The 25,889-nt window shown below is 47.8% G+C and overlaps 2 protein-coding genes across 5 annotated transcripts; one reads left to right on the plus strand and one right to left on the minus strand.

Annotated features, from left to right (window-relative positions):
- The first annotated feature begins 284 nt into the window (after positions 1-284).
- On the plus strand, positions 285-14,254 carry CARD8 (caspase recruitment domain family member 8). 4 transcript variants are annotated; one of them, XM_088171091.1, is made up of 15 exons: positions 285-396; positions 2,739-2,770; positions 3,417-3,476; positions 3,958-4,008; positions 5,663-5,710; positions 5,806-5,849; positions 5,971-6,020; positions 6,640-6,860; positions 7,820-8,070; positions 9,520-9,654; positions 9,918-10,056; positions 10,772-10,825; positions 10,925-11,008; positions 12,069-12,338; positions 13,323-14,254. In XM_088171091.1, the coding sequence occupies exons 1-15, from the start codon at positions 368-370 to the stop codon at positions 13,340-13,342; spliced, it is 1,488 nt and encodes a 495-aa protein (XP_088027217.1). In that variant the 5' UTR covers positions 285-367; the 3' UTR covers positions 13,343-14,254. The 4 variants fall into 4 exon arrangements, with proteins under 4 accessions (XP_088027217.1, XP_088027216.1, XP_088027214.1 ...); XM_088171087.1 differs by lacking the exon at positions 285-396 and having other exon boundaries at positions 1,522-2,770; XM_088171088.1 differs by lacking the exons at positions 285-396; positions 9,520-9,654 and having other exon boundaries at positions 1,509-2,770.
- Positions 13,980-18,866, minus strand: IL12A (interleukin 12A). The gene is made up of 5 exons (XM_088170390.1): positions 18,390-18,866; positions 17,354-17,461; positions 17,198-17,239; positions 16,973-17,077; positions 13,980-15,963 (listed from the first exon to the last, which is right to left on the minus strand). Exons 1-5 carry the CDS (start codon positions 18,864-18,866, stop codon positions 15,511-15,513), a joined length of 1,185 nt encoding a protein of 394 aa, XP_088026516.1. The 3' UTR covers positions 13,980-15,510.
- Between the last annotated feature and the right edge of the window lie 7,023 nt (positions 18,867-25,889).

Here is a 25,889-nt window from a genome sequence, read left to right on the forward strand (position 1 = left end):
AAAATATTATAAATCTATAAAATCAAATGTATAATTATTTGATAATTACGAGAAGAGACTAATATAATATAAAAAATGTAATAATTGCATAAATATATCACAGTTATATTAAACATATAAAACATATAAGAATATAAAATATAATTACCTTAAATATTTTATTATTTATTATAGATATATTTTTTTTAAATTGTCTCCATTATTTCGTTATTTAAATAGCGGTCGGGGGGCGGATCCGGGGGCGGATCCAGGGGCGGATCCCGGGGCGGATCCCGGGGCGGATCCCGGGCCGGTCCCCGCGGTGCCGCCCCCCACGCGCGGAGGTCGCGGCCGTTCCCGCTCGGTGTCGCCGGGCGGATCCTCCGCGATGTCCGGCCCGGCCCAGGAGCCCGACAGGTGAGCGGGGCTGGGGTCCCTGCTGTCCCCGTGTCCCCCCTGCACCATCCCCCTGTTCCCCCTGCACCATCCCCCTGTCCCCAAGGCCACCCCGCTGTCCCCCCGCTGTCCCCCCGCTGTCCCCAACCCCTCCCCTCGCATCCTCCCATCCCCCACCCCACCTGCATCCATCCCCGCCATCCTCCATCCCCTCCCGGCCCCTCCCCCTTTTCCATGAGCACCGAGCCCGGAGGGTCCCTCCCATCCCCCCAAATCCCCCAAAATCCCCCAAAATCAATCCCCCCAAATCAATTCCCCCAAATCAATCCCCCCGGTTCGGGTACCCGAGCCCGGCCGTGCACCTGCAGCGGGGGCTGCGAGCATCCCCCGCTCCTGCGGACAAAGCGCGGCTGCTGCTCCGCTCCACCCGGTACCCCTGAACTCCCTGGTACCCCCCGAACCCCCCCGGTACCCTCAGAACCCCCTCGGTACCCCCCATTCTGTCCTAACCCCCAGCACAGCTCGTGTTTATCTCCCCCCTTCCTTTATCGCGCTCTCCGTGCCCGGCTCCTCCTCCATTTCCCCGTGCAATTAATGGTTGCAGTTATTAACTGCACAAAGCGCGGCTGCTGCTCCGCTCCACCGGCTACCCCCGGTACCCCTGAACCCCCTGGTACCCCCCGAGCCCCCCCGGTACCCCCCGGTCCCCCCATCGTTCCCTAACCCCCAGCACAGCTCGTGTTTATCTCCCCCCTTCCTTTATCGCGCTCTCCGTGCCCGGCTCCTCCTCCATTTCCCCGTGCAATTAATGGTTGCAGTTATTAACTGCACAAAGCGCGGCTGCTGCTCCGCTCCGCTCCCCCCGGTACCCCCGAACCCCCCCGGTACCCCCGAACCCCCCCGGTACCCCCCGAACCCCCCCGGTACCCCCATTCTGTCCTAACCCCCAGCACAGCTCGTGTTTATCTCCCCTTTTCCTTTATCGCGCTCTCCGTGCCCGGCTCCTCCTCCATCTCCCCGAGCAATTAATGGTTGCAGTTATTAACTGCACAAAGCGCGGCTGTTTGGGTGCGTTTTTTGTTTCTTTATTTCCTTCTCCCCCCCGCCCCCCCTCCCGGTTTCTGCGCCCTTTGCCAGCGCGGGAGGAGGGAAATGCAGCTGGAGGGGTTCGAGGGAAGCGAGCCCAAATTTGCAAGCCAGCACTTGGTGGAAGGGCTGAAGGGTTGCACAAACGTGGCTTGGCTCGGGGACTGGCCCTGGAGAGCATCCAGGCTTCATCCAAATCCTCCAGATAAATAAATTTTGTTGGTGGGGTTTTTTTGTTTTTTTTTGGGTTTTTTTTGTTTGTTTTTTTTTTCAAAGATACAGTTTGAAGAGCTAACTGTTGTGTAATTTCTTGTGGGGGGAAAAGCTTTCCCATCTCTTCCTGCCCTTGACCCAGAAGTTTTTGCAGCCTCTCTGCTGTGCTTTGCCAGGAACCCCCAGCTGGCATTGCCATTGCTTCCCTGAGTTCCTCAGGAATCCTATTCTTGATTTTCCTGCCTCTGCCATTCCCATCTCTTTATTTCTTTTGCAGTTTTGTGGCTCAGTGTCCCAGTGTGACCCTGATGCTCACTCACCACAGGGTGGCCAAAATCAGCCCCCTGAGCCGAGCAGCTCCCACAGCTCAGCTTCACCATCCCCAGCATCCCTGGGATTGCAATGTGACCCTCACAAAAATAAAAAAAAAAATTCCCTTCCTGCTCTGCTAGCTGCCCCTTGGCAGGGTGGAGGTTCTGGAATATTTCCTGATGTCACCACAATGCAGGAGAGCTGGATGTCACCTGCTGCTTTATGGTGACTGCACCCAGGGCAGATTTTCTTTGCTGGATCTGCCTGACAGATGTCGTGGAGCTCCTGGAAAAGGTTTCCAAACAGGATTTTTATCCGTGGATGATAACCACAGCAGGTTTTCCCCCTTTTGCAGGAGTGGATGGAGCTTGGTGTGAATCTGCCACCAATGGATCTGCTGGATCCAAAGTTTTTCTGAGTTCCTTGCCTGCCTGGAGATTGGTTGGATTGAACCCAAATCTGGCACAGGATCCTGGTTCTTGGCAAAAGGGGCTGGAACCAGGAGCTTGTTCCAGTGGGAATTGTGTCCAGCAGAGCCAGGTGTCCCCAAAAAGATCAGGAGAGAGCCAGGGCAGGGCTGATGCTGCAGGAGATAAATTTAATATCAAATTCCCAACCCCCCGTCCCAAGCCAGCTCCCAGATTGCCGAGGCTGGGAGCGATGCCAGCAGGCAGGAGCTGGGAATGCTCCCCCTGTGGAAATGTGGGAAAGGACTGGCAGAGTTCTCACGTGTTCCTGCTTTTGTCTTCCAGCGGGGCAGAGTCCCTCTCCTCGGATGAAAAAGGTACAGGGACTCTGGGAAATGCCTATCCTTGGGAATGGGAATGGGAATTCTAAAACTGGCTTTAAAACCAGTTCAAAATGCACAGGGATTTTGGGAAATGCCCATCCTTGGAAATGGGAACTGGAATTCTAAAACTGGCCTTAAAACCAGCTGAAAAGGTACAGGGATTCTGGGAAATGCCCATCCTTGGGAATTGAATTCTAAAACTGGTCTTAAAACCAGTTCAAAAGGTACAGGGATTTTGGGAAATGCTCATCCCTGGGAATGAGAATTCTCTAACTGGCTTTAAAACCCAAAGATTTTGGGATTTTGGGAAATGCTCATCCCTGGGAATGAGAATTCTCTAACTGGCTTTAAAACCCAAAGATTTTGGGATTTTGGGAAATGCTCATCCCTGGGAATGAGAATTCTCTAACTGGCTTTAAAACCCAAAGATTTTGGGAAATGCTCATCCCTGGGAATGGGAATTCTCTAACTGGCTTTAAAAGCCTCGGTGAAAACCCTTCATTTATGGATTATTTTGGGGTTTATGCTGATTTTTAAACTCCCCGCTCTTTTGTTATTTATTCCCTTCCTCTGAGTACTAAATTGGCAAGAGAAGAGTCAAATCCTCCTCAGACTTTTATTCCCTGTTTTTCTGTGGCAGAGGTGACACCCAACAGCATGGAGGGCTCGGGATCAGGATCGGGATCGGAGCACCCGGAGGGTGAGCACACCATGGCTGAGGGATTTCCTCACTCCTGGCACGCTGTGACTGCTCCTGCATCCCAAATTCCTCCCCCAGCCACATCCCAAAGCACATCCCTGCCTTCCCAGTGCTGGTTTCTCTTCGGGTGGTGTTTGTAAGGATAAGTGACTGAAGGCACATCCACACGAGTCACGTCTGGTGGGACACGCAGCTCCCACTGCCATGGAAAACCATCGTTTAACTGGCATGTGCCATGGGTGAAGCTCCAAAATGATCCCAGGCTCTATAAAACATGAGATTTAAATATTCTGAGCACCCTTCAGAAGGGCCTGGGTGACCCCAAAGTCTCCCCTGGTGCTGGGATTTGATGCTCTGATGTTTTTCTCCGATTTTTTTTTTTTTTTTCCCTGTTCCATCATCTAATCTGCTGCCTGGCCTGATGGATCCAAACCTCTGGATGCATCCCTGGACTCACATTCCACCTGTGCTTATTTTTAAGGAGAAGCCAGTTCTGAAGGCAGCTCCAGCAGCAGCTCAGAAGAGGAGTCAGGTGAGCAGAGCACTGTGATTGATTTACCTGTAATCCCTTTTTTAAAACTGATGTTCAGTTTAAACCACCTGCTGCTCCTGGGTATAACCTCACAGTTATCAGGGAATGCTAACTCTGATTGCTGTCCCAATGAAATTTTTGGGAGGCAGTGATTTCCTGTCAGTGATGAAAGGGCAGCAGCTCAGAAGAGGAGTCAGGTGAGCAGAACATTGAGATTTATTTTTCTGTTTGCTTTTTTAAAACTGTTGTTCGGTTTAAACCACCTGCAGCTCCTGGGTATAATCTCACAGTTATCAGGGAATGCTAACTCTGATCTCTTTCCCAATAAATTTTTTGGGAGGCAATGATTTCCTGTCGATGATCAAAGGGCAGCAGCTCGTGCTGCTTTCACCCTGGCAGACACAACACCTCACAATACCCGCGGGTATTTTTACACCCCAGCACTTTTCCAAACACCAAGAGGCCATAAATTTCCTCAAGAGTTGGCAACAGACCTGGCCAGACAGGCTGGACAGGAAAAGAATTAAAGGAAATGTTTGCTGTCGGTGGGTTTGTGCTTCCATGGGTTTTGCTGCCAGCAGTTCGTTCTGGCTTTGTGTGATAATGAAACAATTGCAAAGGTTTTTCTCTGCAGCTGCAGAGGAGTGGGCTGGAGGAAGGCTGGGTCAGTTTGGGTTTATTGTCCCTGTTATCCCTTACTCAGCAGGAGGAAGCCAGCTCGGATAAACAAAACCCAGCTCCTTTTTTTTTTTTTTTTTTTTTTTGGAAAAAGGAGCTGCTGGAGAGCATCCCTAGGACATGAGGGGTGCAGGGAGTGTTCCTGGTGCTGCTCCAGCCCTGCTGCAGCTCAGGGGCTGGGCCTGGCTGCTGTTTGCAGCCAAACGTCCCCTGGCTGTGCTCCAGGATAGCTCTGGGACAGCCTCCAGGATCCAGGACAGCCTCCAGGATCCCTTTTTCCCGGGAGGGAGGTGGGATGGGAAGCAGCCCTGCCACTCCCCTGCTCCCAAATCCACCCCTCAGGACACAGCCTTTGGCCTGAAGTGTCAGCTCTGCTGGAATTGTGTCCTGATGGATTCAGCCAGGAGAATCCAGGCACTTCCAAAGGAGAATCCAGGCACTTTCCAGTCATTTAATTCTGTCCTGATGGATCCAGCCAGGAAGATCCAGGCACTTTCCAATTATTTAATTCTGTCCTGTTGGATTCAGTCACGAGAATCCAGGCACTTCCAAAGGAGAATCCAGGCACTTTCCAATCATTTAATTCTGTCCTGATGGATTCAGCCCGGAGGATCCAGGCACTTCCAGATCATTTTAGGGACAAACACAGTGCAGACAATGTGGTGGTTGCTCCTTGGGAAAGCTGTTCCCAAGTTTCCACGTTGAATTTTGTCCTTGGCACCACAAGGCTCATCCCAGGATCAATCTTTTTTTAACCCCCGTGAAAATTCCCAGGAGTTTGGGCAATTTGGGAGCTTTTGGCAAATTTGTATCCTGATGTTCAGCTTCACCCTCAGGCTGTGCAAGGATTCTCAGGAATGTTCTCCTTAGGATTTGATGAATTTAAGCAGATGAAATTGTGGATTTGTCCTGGGTGAATGTGGGAGCAGAAACCCTCTGGACATGGAGATATTTACTCCAAACTCCTTTTTCCTAGATGAAGAACAGGAGGAGAAGGAATCCCCACCTTACTGCAATGAGTCAGGTAGGAACAGATCTTCTGAGGGGTTTTTTTATTATTATTCCTGCCTGTTTAATTACTTGGCTTTTCATGAACTCTTCTTCCTCTTTTCCCACTAGGAGGGAACTACTTGCCACCCTGTGAGCACTGCAGGAATGAAAATGTAGGTTTGTGAGGAAAAAAAACCCACCCACTTATTTTGCATGAGATCATTTGCAAACTGTAATTCTGCTGTTTCCTCACCTTTTTAAAGATCCTTTTTTTTTTTTTAAATCTATTTGCAGGACCAGAAGGAGCAAGTGACCCCCAGGAGACTTGCTGGAGGACAATTTATGTATGAATAATGGGTTTGAGTTTCCATTGTCCTCATTAAGGTGCTTCAGTCTTGGGTTGAAGTGAGCAAACAGCTCATTTGCTGCACAAATGCATTTGGATTTATACTGGAAGGTGCACCCAGATCCTTAAAAAAATCACAGTTCAGAGCCTGTGCTGCCTCCAGATCCGGGTCCAAGACAACTCCTGGGAGGGTTTTTCGGGATGTAATTTACAGCAGCCCCATTTTTATGTGCTTATTTCAGCCTGGATGCACATGAGGCATCCTGCCCTGCTTCCCCCTCCCCTTCAGCAGTGCATTTTTCCCTGTGTGTGCCTTGGAATGATCCCTGTGGGATGTCCATGCTGGATATTGATATTACCCACGGGAAATATTGGCTGTGACAATTCCTGTGAGGGCAGCTCCTTCCACAGAGAGTTTTATGCAAAATGCTCATTTCCAGCTGTTTTGCATAGGCTGGGTGGGTCCTCACCAACTTTTAACAGCCCAGTGCCAGCTCCAAACCAGACTGGAGCCCTTTGTGGCCGCTGTGCTGTGGAGATAAAACCCGAGGGAATAATTTTCTTTACCCCTGGCAATTCCCACCATATTTTTTTTTTTTTTGGCTTTTTTCTTGCAGGGTGCAGCTGGATGCAGAGGGCACCTACCAGTGCAGCATCACAGGGTTGATTTTCGAGGTGACAGGAGCTGCCAGGATCACGTATTCCCTGTTATCCTGGAGCAAATATGCCCAGCTGGTGAAGAAACCCTGGATCGTGGGGGGACCCCTGTTCGACGTGCGCTGCTCAGTGCCCGCCGTGCTCGGCTCCCTGCAGTTCCCACACTGCCTCTGCCTGGGGGGTGAGTGGCCCTGGGGCCAGCGGGACACACCAAAAACATCAGGATTTTTTAGCTCTAGGCAGGGTTGTTGGAATTCAGTCGGGCAGATAGGTTTTGCTGGAGGAAATTGGGAGTTGGTTGAAAGGACCCCGATTGGAGGTGGCTGTCCCGGGTTTAAATTACTAATGGCTTGTCGTTTGGATGTTTGTTCGTCATGAGAAACTGATAAATAGGTCTAAAGGAGCACAGAGAATTGCGAATCTTTGACACGTAGGGACAAAACCCATTCCAGAGTCACCGAGAGATGAAATTGGAATTTTCCCAGAGCTCATTTGTGTTGTGTCTGTGGGAGGGGTGGAAAGTTCAGAATGAGGAAGACTCACTTTGTTTCCTCTTTTTACAACCCCTTCCCATAAAAAGGACCAGTGACCCAATTCAGGGAGCAAACTAGGCATGGTTAACAGCCTTTCAGGCTGATGACCATGGCAGGGGGGAATAGGGGGTGTTGGTGTGATGAACATGTAAAAATTTCAGCTCTTTGTAAAGAAATGGACTCTGGAATTGCTTAGAACTTTGCAGTGGGTATTAGGGGGTTACCCCACGCTGAAATAAACATAAACTTTCTAACTTAAAATTGTTAGAGAGTTTTTTGAGAGAGGAGTTGAGTATTGGTATTAGGCCAATACTTGTATTTTGGTAAATCAAGGGGATGCCAGGGACACTTGGGGACATCCTGAGCCCAGTTTGTCCCCCCAGATCAGGGTGTGTGAGTATCAGTATTAGTTCAATACTCATATTTGGGTAAATCAGGGGGGTTCCAGGGACACAGGGGTAGCAGAGATACCTGGGGACATCCCGAGCCCAGCTTGTCCCCACAGATCAGTGTGTGAATATCAGTATTAGTTCAGGACTCATATTTGGGTAAATCAGGGGGGTTCCAGGCACACCTGGGGCCGTTCTGAGCCCAGTTTGTCCCCCAGGTCACGGGGCTGGAGTGGCATTCAAGGTGCTGCACGTTAAAGGTGACGGCGCGACCATCGAGCCCTCGGCCGAGTTCTCGGCGTCCCACGTCAAGTGGGTGGTGAGCTCCCTGTCCCCCGTGGGCCCCCTGATCCAGAGCCAGCAGCCCCTGCAGTACCACGGGGCTGTCATCCTCTACAAAGCCATCGATGAGCACCCCTCCCTCTCCTTCTGGGTCTACCTGGCCACCAACAACGACTCCTTCATCAAGGTATGGCTGGGGAGGGCGGGCTGAGGAATCCTGGCGTGGTTTGGGTGGGATGGGAACTTCAATCCCATCTCATTTTCATGATCAACTGCTGGAATTGACTGCCTGGGGTGGTGGTGGAGTCACCATTGCTGGGTGTGTTTAAAAACGGCCATGGTTTAGTTGAGGTGTTGGGGAATGGGTTGGACTTGGTGCTCTTGGAGGTCTCTCCCAAGCTGGTGATTCTGGGATTCTGGGATTTCACCTCCCACAGCTCCAAACCCCAATGTCCAGCCTGGCCTTGGGCACTGCCAGGGATCCAGGGGCAGCCACAGCAAATCTGGGCACCCTGTGCCACCCTGCCCACCCTGCCAGGAAGGGATTTCTCCCCAATATCTAATCAAGATCTTTCTTTCTTTTTCTTCATTTCAAGGCTCCCCTTATCCTATCTCTGTCTGCCTGTGTAATTCCAATGGAATTGCTGCTGGAATTGCTCAGAATCTCTGAATCCCAGACTGGGTTGGGTTGGAAGGAGCTGAAATCCCATCCAGGGCCATGGCAGGGACACCTCCCACTGTCCCAGGGTGATCCAACCCCAATGTCCAACCTTGGGCACTGCCAGGGCTCCAGGGGCAGCCACAGCTGTGCCAGCCCTGCCCACCCTGCCAGGGAACAATTCCATCCCAAAATCCCATCTAAACCTACAGTCTTGGAATTTTGAAGCCATTCCCTCTTTTTTCCTGTCGCTCCATCCCTTGTAAAGGGAGCTTTTCCATTTCCATTCTTTATCCCAGTCACTTCTACCAAGTTAGAAGAGGAAACAGCCTCAGGTTGTGCCAGAGGAGGTTTAGATTGGATGGAAGGGAAAACTCCTTCAGGAAAAGGGTGGTCAGGTTTGGAACAGGGCAGTGGTGGAGTCCCCAGTGAAAATATGGGGATTTGGGAGAGCAGCTGACAATGAATTCATCCACACGCCACCAACGTTCCTGCTGCCAAGGGTCAGGTCAGAAATAATCCCTGAGGAGAGCAGAGCGTGTCTGCAGAGAGGAGAGAGGCCATGGAACTGACCCTGGAGAAAATGCCAGCTTTAGAAAATGTCCTGCTGTGCCCTGCAGTTTGTTATAGTGAGCAAATTGGGTTTGTGGGATCATTCAGGAGCTCTGGCAGGAGCAGGACTTTAATTTACCCAATTACAGCGAGGACAGGCACAAAAACCTTCCTTTTATTCAGGTTTCAAACCCTCTTCTCCCATTTCATCCCCGTGGCAGCACAGCTGGAGAGGTTTAGTGATGCTTTTGGAGCGTGGTGGTGATTCCACAGCTTTTTTGGGAAAATTGTGGAACAGATCGTGGCTGTTCTGTAAAGCTGGGCCCAGGGAACAGCCCGAGGAGCCACCTGAACACAGGTTCTAAATGTTAATTTCAATGAGTAATGCTGAAAGATTAAGCTTGAAATGGTATTTTTAAATTTTAGGATATCTCAAAGACTGTAAAACTCTCGAAAAGGAAATTTGTTAAAATTGAAAAGCCCCCTGTATGCCAAAAATTACTGCAGGAAGGAAAGAAGTACAGATTGATCTGTGAGCCAGAAGCTGAAATCACTCCTGTGGTGAGTCCTTTACACAACCCTCACTTCCTGCACTGCAGTTTCCCTGCAAATAGGGCACAAAAAAAGAACCATTTGCCTCTTGGAGCCCTGAAATTCTGGGATGAAATCCCCATGCTAAAGTCAACAGCAAAACTCTGGGGAAATTGGAGTTTGGTTTGGATCTCTCCCAACAGCCAATTGCCTCCTCTTTTGTTTATTTTAGGGAAATATTTAGGTTTATTTTAGGTAAATATTTCCTTTTATTCTATATTTCTGTCGGATAGGAGATTGAATTTGTTGATGGGTCAGTCTTGAAACTGAAGAGTTACTTTGAGGTGTATTTGGAGAAGCCTGATGACTTCACCTTGTCCCTGGTGGAGCAGGACTCGGAGGAGACCGTCTGGAAAGCCAAACTCCGAGAGAGTGAGTCCTTGGGAATGAGGGAATGGCCTGGGATTGACCTTAAATCCCATCCAGGGACACCTCCCACTGTCCCAGGCTGCTCCTTGGGCTTTTCCAGGGATCCAGGGGCAGCCACAGCAAATCTGGGAATTCCATCCCAGCCCCTCCCCACCCTCCCAGGCAGGAATTCCTTCCCGATGTCCCATCCATCCCTGCCCTCTGGCAGTGGGAATCCATTCCCTGTGTGCTGTCACTCCGTGCCTTGTCAATTGTGTCTCTCCATCTTTCCTGCAGCTCCTTCAGGCACTGGAATGCCCCACTGAGGTCACCCCAAAGCTTCTCCAGGCTGAGCAATCCCAATTTTCCAGCCTTCCCTCCCAGCCAGAGCTGCTCCATCCCTCTGACCATGGAATGGTTTCATTTGGAGCCATTCAGTTCCAGCCCTCCTGCATGTTATTCCATGTTATAATATATTATTCCACAGATTCTCCACAGAGTTGTATAATTACAATATTAAATTGCTTTATTGTTGCATTGTAACTCGCAGTCTCTCTTGCCTGTTTGGGCCTGCTGCAGCACGTTGAATAAAAGGGGGGGAAAAAAAAAAATCTCATTCTGTCAAACCTGAGGGGCTGGAATCCACCCAAGAGCTTTGCTTTGTGCCTGGGAATTCTTGGAGCTGGGGCCCAGCACTGGGAATCGCTCAGTGACATTTTCCTCCCGTGCCCTTTCCCAGGGGATTGGATCCATTGTGAGCAGAACAAGAACGAGCAGAGGAGGAGCAAGGCCAGTGAGTGACCCTGCAGATCCCTTGGGATGGAGCCCCTGTTCCCTGTGCCCCTCTCAGGCTCTGGGGACACGAGTGACAGCACCTCTGATCCCTTGCCAGGTGTGAAAAAGAGGAAGCCAGCCCTCGACATCCTGGAGGAGGAGGAGCTCCACAGCAAGAAACAAAAAACTGGCAGCACTGCAGGTGGGACCTGGCTGCGAGAGAACCTGGTTGGGGCCGGTTTTGTGTCCTGTGATTGGAACTGAGTCACTTTATCCAAGATTTTTTTTTCCCTGTGGAATGGTCCAGGCTTGGGGAAGAGCAGCTGGAAAGGTGGGAAGAGGAGCTGGGGGTGCTGGTTGGCAATCCTGGACATGAGCCAGGGGTGGCCAAGGAGGTGCCAGCAGTGACTGTCCCCTGTGCTGGCACTGCTGCCCTGGGGCGGCTTTGGGATCCTCACAGGGACAGGAGGGGCTGGAGCGTGACCAGGGAAGGGAATGGGGCTGGGAAAGGGCCTGGAGAATTCCTGAGGGAGATGGGAAAGGGCCTGGAGAATTCCTGAGGGAGATGGGGAAGGGCCTGGAGAATTCCTGAGGGAGATGGGAAAGGGATGGAGAATTCCTGAGGGAGATGGGAAAGGGATGGAGAATTCCTGAGGGAGATGGGAAAGGGTTTGGAGAATTCCTGAGGGAGATGGGGAAGGGTTTGGAGAATTCCTGAGGGAGATGGGAAGGGCCTGGAGAATTCCTGAGGGAGATGGGAAGGGAATGGAGAATTCCTGAGGGAGCTGGGAAAGGGCTGGAGAATTCCTGAGGGAGATGGGGAAGGTTTTTGAGAAATCCTGAGGGAGCTGGGGAAGGGCTGGAGAATTCCTGAGGGAGCTGGGGAAGGGCCTGGAGAATTCCTGAGGGCGATGGGGAAGGTTTTTTAGAAATCCTGAGGGAGCTGGGAAAGGGATGGAGAATTCCTGAGGGAGATGGGGAAGGGTTTGGAGAATTCCTGAGGGAGATGGGAAGGAGCTGGATAATTCCTGAGGGAAATGGGAAGGGTTTGGAGAATTCCTGAGGGAGCTGGGAAGGGGCTCAGCCTGGAGAAAAGGGAATCGGGGAATTTCTGGCTCTGCACAACTCCCTGACAGGAGGAGCCAGCCGGAGGGATTTGGGATCTTATCCCAGGGAACAGGAACAGGAGGAGAAGGAACAGCCTCAAGCTGTGCCGGGGGAGGCTCAGGGTGGATTTTTGGGGAAAATCCAATGTTTTTCAGACGGAATGGGAGCCAAATGTTTAACAGACCAACAGCTGCTGGTGATCGCCAAGCTCCTGGACCGGCGCTGGAGGGAAATGGCCATCGAGTGTCTCCAGATGGAGATGAAGGACATCGAGGACATCAGGGCCATGGAGGACGAGGTGAACATGCAGAAATTCCAGGTGCTGAGGAAGTGGAGAGACAAGGAGCAGGGCAATGGAACAGCAGAGGCTCTGCAGAGGAGCCTGGGGGAAAAAGCCACCTACGAGATCCTGCAGGCACTGCAAGGTATCAGCTCCTGGTGCTGCTGAATCCAGCCCTGGTTCAGCTGGATTTTGGGAATTCCATCAGGGAATTCACCAAATCCCCCAGTGCATGGTTTAATTTTGACCTCCATAATATCTCCCTTCAGTCACTTGCAGCAGTGATTTTATATTTAGTGGTGATTTTATCCTTCCCTTCAGGGGACTGATACAAAATGATAAAAAATCTTTTTTTGCTCTGAGTGTGGAGAGCACTCCCAGCATGACCTGGGTGTCCAAACCGGGATTTCCTGGAGCTGTTTGGGTCTTTATTTCAGGAATAATGGTTAATTAATGGTTAATTAACACCTTCCCTGATGGTGGTTCCATCCCATGTGGGGATGGATTTCCCAAGGGAGCTCCCCCTCCTTTCTGTGGAGTTGTTATGTTCAGTTCACCTTCTGCAAATCCAAATTATTCAAGGAGCTGGGAATTATCCCTGAAAGGGTTGGAATTAAATGACCTTTAAGGCCTTTCCAACCCAAACCATTCCATAATTTTATAAACTCAGCCAGCCAAGGGGAATTATCCTCAAAAATTAAATGGATTTTTTTTTTTTTTTGCAACAGCAAAACTTTTGTTCTTTCTAAATTCCTTAATTTAGGACAAAAGGGGAGGTTTAGATTGGATATTGGGAAAATTCCTTCATGGCCTGGCACAGTCAGGACCCTGCAGGGATTTCTCAGATGTGTGGGGACATGGGGCAGGGGTGGCCTTGGAAATGCTGGGGAATGCTTGGACTGGAAGATCTTTTCCAATCAAATTCCATGATTAATTCTCCCTGGAAACAACTTGGCTGGGAAAAGTGGGGAGCTCTCCCTCACAGCATTGTGCTGCCTGGGGTAGGGGGGGAGTTTAATATATTAATTTTTCAACTTAAACTTTTTCAAATTCAAATTCTCTCCGTTTGAGTCTTGCAGGAATTTCCAGAGATCCCATAATCCAGGTTTGTTTTTTCCCTTTCCCTCAGGTTTCTCAGCTCAGAGCTGAACCAGCTGGAAGGAGGAAGAGGAGGAGGAGGAAGAAGAGGAGGTGGGAGCTTCCCAACCCAACCATTCTGCTCCCCTGGGATGGTGCTGGGATCCAGGAATGCTCATGGAATGGGATTTTGTGTGCATAGAAGCCACTTCCAAGACTTTCAGGAAAGGTGGATCCCAGAATTCACCCCCAGGGAAAGCCACAGACACTGGAAGAAACCATTTGATCTTTTTCATCAAAAAGAAAAAGATTTTTATTTCCATCAGGGAAAAAAAAAACAGGGTGAAGAATTCCCCTGGAAACTTTCATCCCTTTCCAAAAAAAAAAAAAAAAAAAAATCCCAAAAAACCACTGAACTGCCAGAATCGTGAGGTACATTGGATTTCTCATGGATCAGGGAGGAATAATCCTAAATTTGTACCAAATCCCTTTGCATAATCACTGTATATATGGAATTATTGTATAGATCCTCTACATCCAGTCCTTGTTAAGCTATGGCTCTGCCTCCTGAAATTCCCAAAGATGGGAACACCACTATGAACTCAGAATTTCCCCGTGGAATTTCTTCCCCCCTCTTTTCTGTATAGTTTGTCACCATTTTTTACGTTGTATAATTCTCTTTTTTTTTTGTACGAGAAACTTTTTATACTTCTTTTTTTTTTTTTTTTTTTAATTTTTTTTTTACTTGTTTTATTCAAACTTGAATAGAATTTAGGTGCTTAAAATATGAGGAGCTGATATCCCTGTGCTGCAGGATTGGGGAAAAAAAAAAAAAATTGGGAAAGAGGAGTGACCAGATCCAGGATTGTCTTGTTTTTAAGGCTGTGGGATATTGGGATCATTTTCCTCTGTGTGTGTGTTTGGGAAGGGAAAAGAGACTTTTGAAAAATAAGGATTAAACAGGAAAAATTTCCATTATTTCCACCTGAATGTTGATTTTTGGTTTTAGTTGGGTATTGATTTCCTGGGAAGAGGAGGAGGAGGATGGAAATTGTTCCTCAGCGTTCTGGAAAAGCTGGAGGTGCCCCCAAAAACATCCAAGGGGTTTTTTTGGGATGGAAATCCCAAAATATCCCATCCCATTCCAACCCCTGCCAGGGACCAGGGTCACCTGCCCTATCCCAGGTTTTTCCAAGAAGAAAACTTGAATTTTAAACCACACCAATTACAGGGAATTCCATTACCAATTCCTGTACCAGCAATATCCAAATTATTTCAAAGGATTCATGTTGGACAAAAAAAACCTACGGTGATTTTGGAGAAACATTGATTTTATTAAGCAATAAATAAAATAAATAGGGAATATTTAATAAATAATAAATCGTGGACTAGAGTGGAATATCATCATAAATAAATCAAGGAATATGATAAATTAATCAAGGAGTAGAATGGAATCTCATAAATCAAGGAATATCATCATAAATAAATCAGGAACTACAATCATAAATGAAAGAATATCATCGTAAATCATGAAATAGAATGGAATCTCAAATCAAGGAATATAATAAATAAATCAGGGAATAGAGTGGAATATCATTATAAATTAAAGAATATAATAATAAATAAGGGAATATAATCATAAATAAATCAAGGAATATCATCATAAATAAATCAGGGAATAGAATGGAATCTCAATCAAGGAATATCATAAATAAATCAGGGAATAGAATGGAATCTCAAATCAAGGAATATCATCATCAATCAGGGAATAGAGTGGAATATCATCCTAAATCAATCAGGGAATGGAATATCATCCTAAATAAATCATGGAATGGAGTGGAATATCATCCTAAATAAATCGTGGAATAAAATGGAATATCATCCTAAATCAATCAGGGAATGGAATATCATCCAATCCTAAATCAGTTGTGGAACAGAATATCCTGGGTTGGAAGGGCTCCCCAAGAAAAGGGATTATCATGGATAGCTCTCAGTTCCTGAGAAATCAGAGTAAATCGGGATAAATACGAGTTGGGGACATTTCAGTTTCCCAAAAGCCGGGAATTTAACGGGGTCTGCTCCCAGCATTTCCCGGGGTTGTGATCCCATTGTTCCCCAGGGTTTCCCGGGGTTGTGATCCCATTGTTCCCCAGGGTTTCCCGGGGTTCTATCCCATTGTTCCCCAGGGTTTCCCGGGGTTCTATCCCTCTGTTCCCCAGGGTTTCCCGGGGCTGTGGCACTCAGAGGGAGCTGAGGAAGTTGAGCATCCTGCTGATGGTGACGCTGCGGACGCGCAGGGCCTGGAGCACGGCACAGAGCCGCAGGCGCGCCGGGAACGGCGCCCGCTCCAGCCAGCCCGCTGATCCCACTGATCCCAATGATCCCAATGATCCCAATGATCCCAATGATCCCAATCCCAATGATCCTGATCCCAATGATCCCAATCCCAATGATCCTGATCCCAATGATCCCAATCCCAATGATCCTGATGGTCCCGATGACCCCGGTGATCCCAATGGTCCCGGTGTTCCTGATCCCAATGACCCCAATAATCCTGATGATCCTGAAGATGCCAATCGTGATCCTGATGATCCCAATTGGGTTGATCCCGATCCCGATCCCGATCCCGATGATCGCGATGATCCCGATCCCAACGGAACCTCCGGAACCTTCCCAGTGCAGCTGTCCAGGGCCTGCACGAGGATAGGAAATGTCTTAAACCCAAAAAATCCCTTGGGACGTTTAATTTGTCATTAATAAGGTGAGGGAAAAGTTCCTTGGGATGTTTAATTCGTCATTAATAAAGTGATGGAAAATTTTGGGATGTTTAATTTGTCATCAATAAAGTGAGGGAAAATTTTGGGATGTTTAATTTGTCATCAATAAAGTGAGGGAAAATTTTGGGATGTTTAATTTGCCTTCAAAAAAGTGAGGGAAAAGTTCCTTGGGATGTTTAATTTATCATCAATAAAGTGAGGGAAAAGTTCCTTGGGATATTTAATTTGTCATTAATAAAGTGAGGGAAAAGTTCCTTGGGATATTTAATTTATCATCAATAAAGTGATGGAAAATTTTGGGATGTTTAATTTGTCTTCAAAAAAGTGAGGGAAAAGTTCCTTGGGATGTTTAATTTGTCGTTAATAGACTGAGGGAAAAATCTGGAATATTTAATTTATCATTAATAGACTGAGGGGAGAATATGGGATGTTTAATTTGTCATTAAAAATAGAGTGAGGGAAAAATTTGGGATATTTAATTTTGATTAATAGACTGAGGGAAGAATTTGGGATATTTAATTTATCATGAATGGAGTGAGAAAAGAATTTGGGATGTATAATTTGTCATTAATAGACTGAGGGAAAAAATCAGGATATTTAATTTATTGTGAGTAGGCTGAGGGAAACATTGAGGATATTTATCATTAATAGACTGAGGGAAGAATTTGGGATATTTAATTTATCATTAATAGATGGAGGAAAAATTTTGAAATATCAAATCCTATCATTAATAAAGGAAAATTTCAAATATTTCCATGATTTCCATTTGTAGACAGAGACTAAAATTTGATTTATCAATCTTTACTCCATCCTGTGTCACATCCAGTGCACCAGGGCTGTTATATTTCAATATTTGGAGGAGAAATTGAGCTTTTTTTTTTTTTTCCCCCTAAATTTTGGGGTAAATGGGGGCAGGAATCCTCACCTCCAGCATCCTATCGAGAGCCCCCAGGAGTTGGGGGTCCTGGAGGTTCCCCAGCTGTGCCCTGTAGGCTCTCACATCCTCAGAAATTCCCTGCAGGCATTTTCCCTAATTAAAAAAAAAAAAAAAAATAGGGAAATGTCAGTTATTGTGGGAAATCTGCTGCTCCTTTAAACACACGAAAGAGAAAAAAGAAAATTTGCCGAAAAAAAAAAATTTGCTATTTACCTTATCAAAAGTTGATCTTTCCAGGACTGGGCAATTTCCAGGCTGCGAATTAAACAAAGAATAAAGTTTGTGATTTAATGGGAGTGTGGATTGATATATTCCGTGAAACTACGAGGTAAAAATTTCAATTTTAGCTCCAATTTCTCTGCGTTTTACCCCTGGCTCCTGAGTTGTGCAGGCTCTGATGGTGTTGATCCGGTTCTGGGTGATGTCCTCCACAGGCACCTCCTCAAGGGTGCACTCAAATCCCAGGATGTTGAGTTCCTGGAGTGAAAAAGGAATTTAAAATGATCCTTTTTTATAAATTTATACGCAATAATTTCACGTGTGTCAGCTGTCTGTGCTCAGATGAATGGGGCTCTGGGAGGACAGTGGTTAAAAATGAAATATTGGAAATCGATTGGGAATAATCCCAGGTTTTGCACAGATCTGTTTTTATATTTTATTGGGAATTGCTTTGGATTATTGTCACACGTGGAGAGTTTTACTGCAGGAGAGTTTGAAATGGGAACGATCTCTTAGGAAGAGTAAAGAGAAAGGAAAAAAATGAAGAAAGAGTAAAAAAATTACAAATACAGCGTGGGAGCAGCAGCCGTTTGGTGCTGGGGGGTTCGGGGTGATGGGTGAGAAACCAGCAGGAATTTTAACAACAACAACAACAAAAAAAAAAAAAGGAAAAGGAAGAGCCCGAGCAGAGCCCTGGCCTGAAGGGACGGTGGGGCAGGAGCAGGGATGGAGAGCAAGGAGCGCCAGGGAGTGCCCAAGGGAGTGGCCACCCCCCCTGGGGACATCCTGGGGACATCCCGGGGACATCTCTGACCACCTGGAGACCATCCTTGACATCCTGGGGCCACCACTGACATCCCGGGGACATCCCTGATATCTTGGGGACATCCCTGCCATCCTGGGGCCATCTCTGACATCCCGGGGACACCTCTGACATCTTGGGGATATCCCTGACATCCTGGGGACATCCTGGGGACACCACTGACCGCCTGGGGACATCTCTGACAACCTGGATACCACAGTTCCCCCATCCCTGCCTGCCTTAGTGCCATCCCCACCCTCCTGGGTGCCACCTCTGCCCCATCCCTGCCTGATTCGGTGCCACTTCTGCCCCATCCTTGCCCCCCTGGGTGCCACCCCTGCCCCATCCCCTCTCCCTCCCGCTCCCATCCCGTTCCCCGCAGACCTTCAGCCAGTGCAGGGACGCGTTGGTGGCTTCCAGCAGCTCCCGGGAGCGGTTCCGGCAGTGGCAGGGCGGGCTGGGCAGTGCCGGGACCGGGCTGGGCAGTGCCGGGACCGGGGGCGGCAGCAGCGCCAGGCACAGCAGCAATGCCCGCACGGAACCGCCAGGCGGCGCTGCCCGCCCGCTCCCGGTGCTGATCCCGGTGTCCCTCCCGGTGTTCCCGGTGTCATTCCCGGTGTTCCCGATGCCGTTCTCGGTGTTATCTCTGGTGCCATTCCCGGTGCTCCTGGAGTTGCTCCCGGTGCCTCTCCCGGTGCCGCTCCCGGTGCCTCTCCGGGTGCTCCCGGTGCCTTTCCCGCTGCTGCCGCTCCGCACCATCTCCATCATCTCGATGTGGATGTGGATCCCGTCCCGGCCGGGCACAGCTCTTATAGAGCCGCGGGACCCGCGGGATTTCCCCCCGCGCTTCTCGGCGCTCATCCCGAGAGAGGCGGGGCCGGGCCGGGCCGGGGATGCTGCGGGCACAGCCCGGGCTCGCTCTGCACCGAGAGCTCCCAGGAAAATGGGATTGGTTCCGGTCAGTGCTTGGCACGTGGATAAACTTTGATGGAATCGCGAAATCATGGAGCGGTTTGGGTTTTAAGGGACCTTAAAGATGTCGTTCCAGTGGCAGGGACACCTTCCCCCGTGCCAGGGTGGCCTTGGGCACTTTCAGGGGCAGCCACAGCTGCTCTGGGACTCCCCACCCTCCCAGCCAGGAATTCCTTCCCAAAATCCCACCTAAACCCCCTCGTGTCTCAGTTTGAAGCCATTCCCTCTCTGTTCTGTCACTCCATCCCTCGTAAATCACCTCTCCCCAGCTTTTCCACGCCTGTTCTTTATCCTGCTTTGCTTCTCGAGGGAAAAGTGAGAGGACAAGACGAAACAGCCCCAGGGCTCACCCGAGGAGCTTCATGTTGGATATCAGGGAAAATTCCTTCTTGGAAAGGGTTGGAAGGGGCTGCCCAGTCCCCATCCCTGGAGGGATTTAAAGTGGAGGTGGCACTTGGGGACAGGGCTCGGGACAGCGCTGGGAATGAACTTGGAGTTATTTTCCATTCTCTGATTCTGCAATGACAAAATGTCACTAAAGGATGTTTGCGAAAACCTGAGCGTCTGAATTTGCTGAAATATTTGGAGCGATCAACAAATATTTCAATGTCGACTCCTGTTTTTCACGGCCATTCTCAGCTGCACCAAAAAGCTGCAGAAAACTTTTCTGTGCATCGGGACTGCCGTGAAGTCACCGGGATTTTTGCTGTCAAATTGGAAAGGAGCAGGATGAATCAAGAGTTTTATGTCGCGTTTTCAGATTCTTTTTATTTTCTCTGTTTCCTATAAACCTGTGGCGTGTCCTGAGACTTCTTTTTGCTCCAATACCAGCAGCGCATCATTTTCCAATTTCTCTCTGTGTTTTCCACTTCTGCCCCCTCATTTCGCCGTGGGCTGTGGTTTCCAGCTCGTGTGGCAGCCGCGTCTTCCGGGAGCCAAAAGTGAAAGCGAATTTTGGGATGTGCTGCTGGCTGTTCCTCAAAGGCACCGCTTTGGCTTTCCAGGTTTCTCTGTCCCTGCTCCCAGCACGGGGATGGGATTTGGGATTCATTTTCTAATAAATTGGGATAGATCCTAATGAAATCCTCCAGGTCTCTGCTATAATCCCGGCAGGGGCTGGAATGGGATGGGATTTAAGGTCCCTTCCAACCCAAACCATTCCAGGATTCCAAGATTTTAATTCTGGTGAGTGGAATTTTTTTTTTTCTCCGCTGGAAGAAGAAATCCATCAAAGTATCCTCTGCTTGAGCAGGCTTAGCCTGAATGAAAAATCTTGATAATTAATATTTATATTAATCATATTAGAGCAAAATAATGCGTTTTATACATTATAATAGATTTAAATAAGATAATTACCCTTGAGCAGCTTGGGGCAAGGGCAGCAATGCTGAAATGGAATGGGAATAATTAAAAATCTGTGGGCAGGGCTGTGATGTTCCTTTGTGTTTATTCCATGGAATCATAAAATCCTGGAAAGTTTTTAGGCTGAAAGGGACATTAAAACTCATCCAATCCCACCTTTCACTATCCCAGGTTTCTTCAAGCTCAGTCCAGCCTGGCCTTGGACACTTCCAGGGGCAGCCACAGCAAATCTGGGCACCCTGTGCCAGGGCCTGCCCAATTAAATAAATATAATAAATGTAATAAATGTAATAAATATAATAAATATGGTATCAATTATAAATATTATTATATATAATGTAGAATATATATAATATATAATATATAATTCATTTATAATATAGACTATAGAATGTATAGTGCATAATGTATAATATATAATATGTAATATAGAATATAGAATATGTAACTGATAAATTATAGAAGTGTTAGCAGCTCTATGATTTTCCACAAGAAAATGGAATTCCATGCCTGTATTTCAAGCAGAAATTACTTTTGCTGGATTTATCCTCCAGAGAAAAAGCAAGGCTCATTCTGGGTCTCTATAAAATGAGATTTAATCTCATGAAATCAATATTTGGGGAATCCCTGCTGCTGGCTCTGCCTTCACCCAAATCAATACCTGAAAGTCCTGCTTGAGAAAGAAATGGAAAACACAAATCAGAAAGAAACCTGCCGAGAAAAGCCCCCAGAGCCGAGGCTCGTGCTCAGTTTGGTTTTGAGGCTGGAGATGTGAGTGCTGAGAAATGGGATCAGCTCCAGCCTCCCCCTGCTGAAAATGCAGGAGGTTCCTGGAAATGTCCTGGCTTTTTGTTTCAATCTTGCCCTCTGTGCCCTCCAATGAATAGAAATGGAATTTTTGGCTTCGTTTCGGCCCGAGGGAGGTGAGGAGCATTTCCAGGTTTCCAGGTAAGAATGGTGAACATCACCCTGTGCCGGGTGGGAAATGAGCTCTGGGGATGGTCCCTCCCTGCTGTGGGGTGGTTTTTTTTTTGTTTGTTTTTTTTTTTTTTTCTCCTGGGATTTCAGATTAAAGGGATTTTCCTCCTTAGCAGCCTCCAAAGGCTTTGGGAAGGTGGTGGAGTCACTTGTGACATCCTCAGAGGGAAGGGTTGGGTTCTTTTGGGGCAGCCCAATTGCCTGGCATGGTAATTAGCAATCATTTGATATCGCTAATTAAGCAACAATTAATTACAGAGAAGTAGAAATCGAAGCTGCAGGATGATTCAATCCCATCCAGGCTGATGGTCAGCTGCAGAGAGAGATCACTGCTCCCTTACTAAATTGGAAAATACTGCATGGGATGGGATTTCTGGGTGTAATTAATTCAAATAATCTGATCCTATTTGCCCCTCGCAGAACTTGTGGAATATTGAATCCATTTTTTTGCTTTTGGATCATTTTTGGGAAGGTCCAAGGTCAGATTTATCACCAGAAGGGCCTCACTGACAGAACTTGTCTCTGATTTGGGTTGGGAACTGATGGCTCCATAAAATGAGGGCATAAAAAGGGTCAGGAGAAACTTTCCTGGGGTTTTTTTTGTGGCTGTTGGTTGTGATTCCTCATGGAATTCTCTGAAATTCCTAATCCCAAACCTCTGCCCGTGCTGGTATTTCATGGGGGGTGATTAAATGTTGTTTCTGGAACTTTCCTGAGGTGCTGGAACCTCTCCAATCCTGCCTCAGGCACCGGCATCTCTTGGCTCTTTTTTTTTTTCCCAGTTGCCACCAGAATTCCTGAGATTTTCCCCACGATCCCTGCTGGCTCCTGGATTCCAGGGAGCAGCTCTGGGACCACCCAGCTTTGGGATCCCCAAATTCAGAGGCTCCAAAACTCCAATCCCCTTTCCAAGGTAAGGGATTCAATCCTGGGAATGGAATGAAACCGCTGGGAACCACTGGATCAGGGTTGGGATTCCTAAAAAAATCCCACAAAGTGCATTTTGGGCAGGAATTTCTCCCACTGAGCTGGGAGGAGCAGGATATCAGGGAGGCCCCAGCCCAGAGAAATTTTGGATTCCCAGAGAAATTTTGGATTTGGAAATGTCCAAGGCCAGGCTGGATGGGGATTGAGCACTCTGGGATAATGGGAGGTGGAACTGGATGATCTTTGAGGTCCCTTCCAGCCCAAACCACCCAAACCATCCCAGGATTTTATGATTTTATGGAATAAACACACAGGAACAGCCCAGAAAACAAATTCAGAATTATTCCCATTCCCTGCCCATGGATCTGGGATTTAAATTCCCTTCCCAACCCATTCCAGGATTTTATGGCTCCCTGTGTGTCCATCAGCCCTGCGGGATTTGTTTCCAAATTCCCCCAGAATTAATAAATAGGAATAAAAACCTTCAGGAAGCACCAGCAGGGACTGGATGGGATGGGATGGGTGGAGCCTCCATCGGGTGCATCCCGCTGGAATTTTGGGAATCCTGTGAGCTCACCCTCCCTGTCCTCCCAAAAATACCCCGCGGGTGAGGAAGCAGCTGCTGCCAGCTGTGCCCGCGGTTTCGTGGCACTTTCGGGGAGCTCTTTGCTCTCTCGCTTTCAGTTTCCACACTTGACAGAATTTCTCAGCCCTGGGTGATTTTTCTGCTTTTTCTCCATCCCTGTCACCTCCTGGCTCTGGGTGCTGTGCTGGGCAGGAAGGCAGGGGTGGGGAAAAAAACAGGGATGGGGGAAAAAGAACAGGGATGAGGGTAAAAAAAAGAGCAGGATGGGGAAAAAATAAAAGCAGGATGGGGAAAAAAGAACAGGGATGAGGGTAAAAAAGCAGGGATGGGGGAAAAATAAATAAAGCAGGGATGGGGGGGAAAAAAACAGGGATGGGGAAAAGAAACAGGGATGGGGAAAAAAAGCAGAGATGGGGGAAAAATAAAAGCAGGGATGGGGGAGGAAAAAAAGCAGGAATTTGGTCCTTGCTGGTTTGGATTTGCCCTTTCACCTCACACTGGATTTACACGTGGAGAAAAGAAAGGAATCTGATCTTGGATGAGCAGGAGATGATCAGGGAGATTTTTTTTTTTTTTTTTTTTTTTTAGCATTTCTTCGATGTAACACCGTTTTCCAAGTGCCATCAATGCCGGAATTCTTCATTCCGTCCCGAGCTCCTTGCAGGAGCCTCCCTTGGGCTTTGCTTCCCAGAGGGAAAATTTGGGGAGCTGTTCACCCCCCCCCCCCGGCAGGATGTCCTGGGACAGGTGGGGGGACACGGAGGGAGCATCCCCCATCCCAAAGGGGCTCACCCGAGCCTTAATTATCAAAAATTCATTAGTGCTTCTCGTTTGGAGAGGGGGAAGAGAGGAGAGAAGAGAAGAGAAGAGAAGAGAAGAGAAGAGAAGAGAAGAGAAGAGAAGAGAAGAGAAGAGAAGAGAAGAGAAGAGAAGAGAAAAGAGAAGAGAAGAGAAGAGAGAAGAGAAGAGAAGAGAAGAGAAGAGAAGAGAAGAGAAGAGAAGAGAAGAGAAGAGAAGAGAAGAGAAGAGAAGAGAAGAGAAGAGAAGAGAAGAGAAGAGAAGAGGGCAGCGTGTTTGTGGTTTTTAGGGAATTTTGAGTTGGGAAGGACAGGAAAAATCAGCTCATCCCACTCCTGCCATGGCAGGGACGGCTCCCACTGCCCCAGGATGATCCAAACCCCAATGTCCAGCCTGGCTTTGGGCACTGCCAGGGATGGAACAGCCACAATTTCCCTTTTTTTTTTCCGTGCTCCCACTCCCTGCTGGTGCCTCTGTGTCCGGGGAGATGCTGCTCAGCACACCCAGCAACTGCCGGACAGGGGGAGCCAAAAAAAAAAGGGGCAGAAAATCCCAAAAAAAAGGGAGACTCAAATGTGAAAACACACATTTAGAGAGCTGGGGAATTCCAGCTTGGAAATTCCTTTCCAGGCCTGGATTTCTCCTGACTCTCAGCTCCATTCCCAGGCTGACAAGCTGACTGCAGCTTCAGTTAGGGAGGAGTCTCCAAGGTGATAAAATGGTAAAAAACGAAGTAGAATTCATAATAATCTTTATTATGAATTCCCCTGTCCCAAGGATGTTTTTCCCAATTGTCCAACGAGCTCCTGTCCTGTCCTGGCTGCACTGACACACTTTAAATCCAAACTGTCCCTACAATAAAATTGCCCTTTTTTCCCTAAATAAATCCATATTATTGTCCTTTCTCTCTCTTTTCAGCGCAGTGACCACACCCAGAGTGCAGAGCTGGCTCCTAAAACTCATCCCAGCACCCAAGGGTGGTGGAATCCAGGCTGGCAGGACCTCGGCTCAGGCACGAGGAGGATTTGGGGGCTGGTTTTTATTTCATTTTTATTTCGTGCAGCATTTCAGGCTCTTCAGGCACGGGTGGGTTTAGGATGAGATTTAAGAATATTGAGGAATGTTGTGGCTTGAGAGCAGCTGGAAAACAACTCCCAGCCTGGCATCCTGTGGGAGATGATTTTGGTTTTTTTTGGGGAATCAAAAACCCACCCAGGAGGATTCAGGAGGCTCCAAGAACCAGGAATAAATCACAAAATCTTGCTGAGAAACCACACCAGCTCCTCTTCTTTCAGAAATTCCCTTTAATCCATCAATTCCAGCATCCACAGCAGCCCTGGGGACACGGAGCCGAGGAGACCCAGAACAGGAATTCCAAAATTCCCCCAGGACAAGAAGGGGGAAAAAATAATAAATTCTCTCCAGCAGGTCAAAGGCACTTAGGAAAGGAATGGAATTCCAATTTTTCCAGGAGTTCCAGAGCTGGGTGATGCCAGGGGGAGCTGTGGGATTTCCCAGCAGCACCCAGGGCTTTTCTTGCTTTTTTTTTTTCTATTTTTTTTTTAATTTTTTTTTTTTCCCAAAAAGCTGAGAGCAAACTTTGTGTATTTGGGTTTTTTTCATGCTTTAAACACAGCAGGAGGCAGCTCCTCTCCACCGAGAGGTTTTGGGGTCGGGCATTGCAAATTTGGAGGTTTAGAGGGAAAATTGAAGCTTTAGAGGGAAAAAATGGAACTTTTTAGAGGGCAAACTTCAAGCCAGCAGCTCTCCCCATGTGCAGGCAGCCAGCCAAGAGCTGCACCCCAATATTTCTCTTTATTTTCTGCATAGATTTCAAAATAAAGAAGAAAAAGGTTGATTTTTTTTTTTTCCTGAGCTGCAAGTGGGGGCTCCCAATCCATCCAATTGCTCCCTAAATTACACAAACCCCAATCCCAGCCCCCAAACCCCTCTGAGAGCTGCTTCCAACCCTCCCCTTTCTGCAATAAAAAAAAAGGGGGGAAAAATATTTTAATTTTTAAAAAAAAGTGGTTTAATAAAAGCCATTTCTGGCAGGGGATGAAATTTTAATGCAGCTGAGGCTTTTTGCAAACACCCTGAATAAATCATCAGGCCTGGGATGGATTTGCCCTCGAGGAAATGAGAATTAAAAGGTAAAAAGCTGCTGGGACTTAGGAAGGGCTGGTTGGGTTCTTCCAGCTTTAAATCCAATAAAAGAGGGATGGAGACAAATTGATTTTGTCCCAGTGTCCCCCCTCCTG

This window comes from Sturnus vulgaris, chromosome 10, assembly GCF_052056855.1.
Source record: "Sturnus vulgaris isolate bStuVul1 chromosome 10, bStuVul1.hap1, whole genome shotgun sequence".
Classification (NCBI taxonomy): domain Eukaryota; kingdom Metazoa; phylum Chordata; class Aves; order Passeriformes; family Sturnidae; genus Sturnus; species Sturnus vulgaris.

Excerpts from the sequence above, each read along its gene's own strand:
- CARD8 (XM_088171087.1), top strand. The coding sequence starts at position 2,209 with ATGGTGACTGCACCCAGGGCAGATTTTCTTTGCTGGATCTGCCTGACA. Across the intron at positions 11,009-12,068 it reads AAAAACTGGCAGCACTGCAG|ACGGAATGGGAGCCAAATGT; the intron begins GTGGGACCTGGC and ends AATGTTTTTCAG. Across the intron at positions 12,339-13,322 it reads GATCCTGCAGGCACTGCAAG|GTTTCTCAGCTCAGAGCTGA; the intron begins GTATCAGCTCCT and ends CCTTTCCCTCAG.
- IL12A (XM_088170390.1), bottom strand. The coding sequence starts at position 18,866 with ATGAGCGCCGAGAAGCGCGGGGGGAAATCCCGCGGGTCCCGCGGCTCT. Across the intron at positions 17,240-17,353 it reads GCACAACTCAGGAGCCAGGG|CCTGGAAATTGCCCAGTCCT; the intron begins GTAAAACGCAGA and ends TTTAATTCGCAG. Across the intron at positions 17,078-17,197 it reads AAAGATCAACTTTTGATAAG|GGAAAATGCCTGCAGGGAAT; the intron begins GTAAATAGCAAA and ends TTTTTTAATTAG.